The 6,807-nt window shown below is 55.5% G+C and overlaps 1 protein-coding gene across 1 annotated transcript; it reads right to left on the minus strand.

Moving 5' to 3' along the window:
- Positions 1–244: 244 nt before the first annotated feature.
- On the minus strand, positions 245–1,969 carry LOC109775475 (phenolic glucoside malonyltransferase 1-like). Its single transcript, XM_020334221.4, has 2 exons — positions 1,159–1,969; positions 245–1,072 (listed from the first exon to the last, which is right to left on the minus strand). Exons 1-2 carry the CDS (start codon positions 1,870–1,872, stop codon positions 395–397), a joined length of 1,392 nt encoding a protein of 463 aa, XP_020189810.1. The 5' UTR covers positions 1,873–1,969; the 3' UTR covers positions 245–394.
- Positions 1,970–6,807: the final 4,838 nt, after the last annotated feature.

Here is a 6,807-nt window from a genome sequence, read left to right on the forward strand (position 1 = left end):
AGAAAATTGTTTAAACAATTTTCATAATTTTAAAAAATGGTTTTGAAACAGTAAAAAATTATTAATGAATTCAAAAAAATGGATCTAAGAAAATGTTCAAAAATTTGTAAAAGTGTTAATGAGTTTGAAAAATTGTACATGATTTCAAATATGTTCGCCAGTTTCACAAATTGTTTTGATTTCAAAAATTGTTCATAGTTTTATAAAATTGAGAGTAATTGTGTATTTAGGTGACGCAGCAAAATATAGCCATGGCCATTGAAGATTATGTTTTTTTAGGTTGCTAGTACAACTCTATATATCGTTGGAAACAGACTAGATCTCAACTGCATGACTTTGCAGGTTCAGATTAATTCCCAACCGCGCCCGGGCGGACGGGCCCGCGAAAATTTATCTACCCGAGGATGCAGGCCTTGAATGCGTCCATGTGCGCCGGGTTGATCGACACGGAGGCTTGCACCTCGCCATCTCCGCGGCCGCCGACCAGCACCATCTCGCCGTCGTGGTTCATGGACACCAGCTCCACGCGCGCGGGCTTCCCGAACCCGAAGTCAGCCGCCTCGTAGGCCCTGAATCGAGGGCTCGCCGCCACGTTGGTCAGCCGCTGGAACGGCAGCCGCATCAGCTTCTGCATCCAGCCCTTGTCCGTCCCGGACAGCGGTGCCGCCTCCATCTCCGCCACCGCGGCCTGCACAGCCCGCGCCGCGCGGAGGATGCCCGCCTGGCCGAGGAGATCCGCCGCGTCGGCGCAGCTCGCCAGGCACGCGCGCACGCAGTTGCCGAGGTAAGCCTCGCTCACACACGGGTCCAGGCGGGAGCGCAGGTCGGCGAGGAACGCCAGGTACGTGTCGTCCCCAGCGGCGAGCCCCTTGGAACGAACAAACGCCGTCCAGCTCAGCGCCGCCAGCGCCACGAACGTCGACACCGGTTTCGGCTTGGGCGCGTCGCCACCGGCCTCGGCGGAGGCGAGGTCGTCGATCCGCCTCCTAAGCGACCGGATCTCGTCGGCGCCGAGGTAGAACGTTCGGCGCGCGAGCAGGAACCGCTGGCTGAAGTCGTACTGCCCCCTCACCTGCGAGCGAGGATGCATGTCAATGTCTTTCTTTACCTGGTAAACAATACACAAGGCTCGCTTCGCTTCATGGCTCTGAAAATTACCTTTGGGAGATTGGGCGCGACGGTCTTTAGCATCTCGCGGGCGAGCTCGTCGGCGTTCGGGTGGTGGATGACGTCGCGGCTGTAGTGTGGCGGGCCGAGGACCTTGGTGACTGGGGAGCCCTCGCGGGAAGCGGAAGACCATGCCTCCATGAATCGCCACACGGCACGTCCGTCGGCGACTGCGTGGTGCACGGACAGGCCGACCGCCAGGCCGCCGCTTAGACGAGTGGCCTGTACTGACAGCACGGGCGCAGGGAGCACCCGGGCATCGAGCTCCGGCACGAGGCTCAGGAATGCGAGGGTGTCGTGCGCCTCGTCGCCAGCTAGGCGCCGCACATCCATGCCGCCCTCGGCCTCGACGAAGGCGACCCCGGCGTTGGTGCAGTCCACGAAGGCGTCCCCGGTCTCCATCACATACTCAAGCGTCCCCGCCAGGGGCAGGTAGTGCGCCAGCGTGTCCGCGAGAGCACGCTTGAGTCGCTCGACCACCGCCGGGAAGCCGTCGTCACTGCGGCCACTGCCGCCGTCCTCCCCAAGCTGGTACAGGAACACTCGCTGGATCGGGGGCAGCACGACCCACAACGAATCAAGGAAGGAAAGTTTCACGCGTTCCCCGCACTGCCCCTCCCGGAGAACCGACGGCGCAACCCGGGAAACGGCGACAGCCCGCACTGGCGCGGCCTTGGCGGCGGCGTGGGAGCTTGCCTCGTCCATCCCGACCGGCCGGCACCGCACTTACTGGTTGTTCGCTGGAGAGGCAGAGGGGTAGGAAACTACTGACTGGTTGTTCGCCGGAGAGCTAGAGGGGTATGAAAAGATTGATAGATGCGCCGCGCGCTTATTATAGCGGTGGTGGGCGTCTTCTTGCGCAAACACAAGGAAGGAAGCTGGACCTACGATGAGAACAAAACTGGATGATCCGGCGTTACGCATGGTATGCGGTGGTGCGGTGGAATGGAATACCTACGTATCGGGTGTAAACACATCCTGACATAGCCACCCACCGAGGCGGCCGGCGTTACGCATCCAGCTCTGCTCATTACTTTGGAAGATACTCACTCCGTTTTTTATCTTTACAGAGAGCATCTACAGCGGCGGACACTAGATCTGACCCCTCGAAGGCCAGTAAACGCGTCCGGATGTGTTTGTGGACTGTGATCAGTCACGTCTTAAATTTGTTCCTCTACATCGAAATAGCTCATACTAGAAATCTTAGATCCATAGAAAAATATGCAAATGATATAATCCACGTACTACTACGTAGATCAACTACAAGCTCTTATGTTATGCCAACACTTCTATAAAATGGCATAACATAACATAACATAGCCGGAGAGTACAAGGTTCGCTTGGAAAAGACAGCCTGCTTTTATTCATTTAGGACGATAAAAAGGACAGCTAGCGTGCCTGATTAGAAGGTTCCTACCTGCGGTGGACAAATGTGTGTGTCTATGAATGCTTCTAATGCTTCTAGATGGAATGACGCCGGCCAGAGATGGGTGACTGATACGGCCGGTGCTTTGGTCAGAGATTACGTCAATCATCGGGACACGACAGAGAGTAGTCCAACAATAGATAAATAAGGTTAAAAAATAGAGAAATGGGCGCGCGTCTTGGCGAGCCGTTTTATTTCTTGGGCGTCTTGGCGAGCTGTATAATTTACATCCGGCTCCGGCGATGGAGGCGTGATGACAGCGGCGTGCCTTCAGCTCGCTTCAGTGCTTTTGTCGTCGCTAGGTGGTTTACGAATCTGGATGTAATTTTTTATTATTTCTAGTGTTCGTTGTACTACCATGATTGAAGATGAATAGATTGGAAGTTTTTCTCGCAAAAAAAATAAAAATGTTTTTTATATCTTAAAAAAAGTCCCAACTCCAACAAATGATGTATATTTGGTGATATAAAACTCCTACTCCAACAGATGATGTACTTCAAGATGAAAAGCTAGTTGGCGTGAGCGCCGGCGGTCGAGCACTGAGAGCCGGGAGGAGCGCCGGCGGACAGAGCGGCGGTAGCAGGGGCGCCGATAGCCAAGCGATGAGAGGCCGGTGGTCGAATGTGGCGTCGGGAGCTCGAATGGCCGGTGGCGCGGCTGGTAATCAAGAGGAAGATTGGTCACGACGTGGCGACGGTCGGGCGGCGCGAGAAGATCGAGTCTGTTGGTGGGTGTCCTGCTCTAATCTGGTGGCGGGGCGGCGGGGGGAGCTCAAATCACGCGGCAGTGATTCGGCGGCGGAGAAAGCGGCCAATTCGGCCGATTTGGAGACGGGGAACGACAAATCTGGCAGCGGGGGCGGTGGAGCGGTCAGATCTGGCAGCTGAGCGGTACAGCGTGGTCCGGTGGGCAGCGGTGCGGCGGCGGAAGTGCGGCGGGACGGAATCAAATCGGTCGCTTGTCGGCGACTAAGGCGGTGTGGCGGGGATAGGCGGAGGGGTCGCGGTGAGGATAGTGATGGAGGACGGGCGGCGGCGACAATGTTTCCGGCCAGGGGACGGAAGCGGGCGGGCGTCAGGAGGGCGCGGGGAATTGAAATGAAGCGGCGGTTGGTGGTTGACGCGCGACTGAAGTTTTACATCAGCTGGGAGGTGGAGATTTTACATCACTTGAAGGAGGTGATATAATGTTTTTCATCTACACCATCTGTTGGCAGTTGTGTCTCTTGAAGCAGCGATTTTTGCCTTCATGATGTAAAAGTTAGTTACTTTAGCATCTACATCTTCTGTAAGAGATGCTCTAAGGGCCCAGGTTAGCAAGTCTTGCTACGAGGTTGAATTGTTACGATTATGTCGAAGTTGTACATCTCGCATGATTTGCCGGGTCATGCTCTTTTTCGTCATAAATACTGGTTCTTTTTTAGAAGAAGGCTTGAAATGAGCCCAGACTTGAATTAACGTCAGGAATTACATCACTCTTACAAAGAAAATGAGCGACTAAAACTGATATATAGGGGCAAACTGGAAACTAACAACAACAACAACATAAACCATTACAAGCATGCTAGAATCTGGAGCACTAAGAACTGAGTTTGAATGGAGATGCACTCCTCACGTAGGCACCAGTTGAGATGTGGCAGATAGGAAGAACCATCACCGGAGACAGCAGATCGAGTGACTAGAGGAGCGCACAACAACTGCCTACTCTATTCCGAAGGGGAACCCTTTCCCCTTGCCTTGGCTCGAAAGGCGCCTTACCGTCGGAAAATAGAGACGCTCACCCAAGAGCTAGCTGAGTGACCTCCTTGCCGCAACGACCAATCAATGTCCTTAAATCGATATGCAAGGTACCAGATGTCTCTCTTACTATCTACTAGATACAAGCTTGGATTACAAGCAACAATGAAGCTACAGGATTTGGGGAATCAGAAAGAGCAGAAAGAAGAGGACCACAGGTAGGAGAAGAGAGCCGCCGTGCCGAAGCCGTGATACACTGGATACTCTCTTTGTTGTCTCCTAGGGGTTACTTGTAGTCGTGCTAGTTGCCGGACGGGCCAGGCCCAAGTGTGGGCCCAATGGACTGGCCCATGTAGGAGAGGCTCCTAACACGATCACACCTTGCTAGCAACGCCTCCGCTTTTGAAGAAAAACCAAGAGGAGTTGGAAAGCTTCCAAGAGCGCCCTCCATCGAACGTGGCGGCTGTCACTGAGAAGGACGAAGAGCAGCGCGAGCCAGCGATGTAGCCGGGCCACAACTAAAGGACGGGTGTCTATAGCTTCCGCCGCTATGGGTAGGAGTAGGACGACAATTGCGTGTATCCATCTGATCAATAGCTATCCATGGGTCATGATGCAGACTGTCTGACATAATCAAATGTATTATTTTCTATCGGAAGGTAGTTTTATTTATCTATCTATATCAAATATTCCATCAATTTCAAAATAGAATTTTTAGGTTTGTCCTAAGTCAAACATCTTTAAATTTGACCAAATTTATTCATAAATATACAAACATATAAAGCACCAAATTAGTTTCATTAGATTCATCATAAAAAAGTTCGTGTTGTATATTTAAATTTAAATTTATAGATCTTATTATTTATATGTAGATTAAAACTTTAAATATTTTTGCGTCAATCACTCTAAGATAGACCCGCAAAGTGCTTTTTACCGGAGCCGGGAGCTACCGGTGAAGCTCTAGCCAATAAGAGCAGGACAGCACATGAAGTCTATTATATACAGGAGTTGTATTCCACCTTTTCTGCAGGATTCTCTACTCTGTATTCCTGCCCTAGGTCCCAGCACCTAGGATGCCCCACCACGTCCATATCCAGGACGTTATATTACGTGCATGTCCATGAGAGCGACAAGAACAACAGAATAGCACACTTCAGCTAATTAACAGATAATTCCAAAAGAGTGCACAGATCTGACCACTAAGAGCAACTCCAATGGAGCGACCCATCGTCCGCCCGCGTCCGTTTGGGTCGGCGCGGACAAAAGTGGCGGTCCAACGCGCCGACCCAAACTCAAATCGTGTCCGCCCGGTGTTCGCGCCGACCCATTTCCGGCCCAAAATTGCGCCTGGAATGCGTCGGCGCGGACGCGAAGCGGACGCGCCGCGCGTCTTCTCGCCGTCCGCCGCGTCCCTACCTGGCAGCCGTCCAACTACGACGGTCAACATAATATATGACAACCGCCCACCTTGGGCCCACTCGTCAGCGACGGCGGTCGCCCTTTTTTAAGCCGGGCGTACGGCGGGGCCGTCCTCATCCACTACCACTCGCCCCCGTCCCCATCTGGCCATCCCTGCCCCCACGCCAGCGACAACCCTAGCCACCGCCAGCATGGGTTTCTTCTCCAGCATCGGCAACAGCCGCAAGGGCAAAGCCCCCGCCCGCCATTCCCCCTCCCTCCCCGCCCTCCCCGCGACGGCGCACGCTCCCCGGCAGAGGCAGCGCATCAACGTGCCGTTGCACCAGGCCGAGTGGCACTGGCACCACCGCGTGCCTCTGCCGTACCCGGACGTGACGCTGCCGCATGACTGACATTTGAATCCGGAGAGGATCCCAGTGCCGGCGGCACCGCGGACGGCCAGGGCCCATGCGGAGGAGGTGCGGCGCCGGCGGGCGTTGCTGACGTCGGAGCAGCGCGCCGACCCGCGCTTCGCCGTCGACTCGCTCAACCGGGCTCGATGGTTCGCCTTCGAGCATGAGGAGGCGAGGCGACGCGGCGTCCGCGGCGTCGACCATAGCCTGCCGCCGCCCGCGCTCGTCGTCCGCGACGAGGACCAGGAGGCCGAGGCCGCCTACCAGGCGGCCATCAAGGAGAGCGAGGAAGAGGAGCGGTGGAGGGAGGTGGACGAGGCGGCTTTCGAGGCTGCCATGGCAGAGGCCATGGCCCTCTCCGCGGCGGGCGACTGCGTCATGCCAACGGTGGCCCCGCCGTCCCCGCCCAAAGCCGAGCCGGAGTAGTGCGCGAGTGGGTCAGCGCTCCGCCGATCTGGCTCGGGGCGACGGAGAAGCAGGAGGCGGCCTACCTCAACCACTGGCGCCGCGTTCGGCTTGCCGAGGACCGCCGGGAGGGCGAGCGCCTGCAGATGCTCGAGCGCGAGGCCGAAGAGGAGGCGCGCCAGGCCCAGGCAGCGGCGGCAAAGCCCGACATCACCGCTGTCTGGAACCTGGCGTTCCCCTGGGCCGGCCCTGCGCTGACGTT

The sequence above is a fragment of the Aegilops tauschii genome, chromosome 3 (genome assembly GCF_002575655.3).
Source record: "Aegilops tauschii subsp. strangulata cultivar AL8/78 chromosome 3, Aet v6.0, whole genome shotgun sequence".
In the NCBI taxonomy this organism is placed as follows: domain Eukaryota; kingdom Viridiplantae; phylum Streptophyta; class Magnoliopsida; order Poales; family Poaceae; genus Aegilops; species Aegilops tauschii.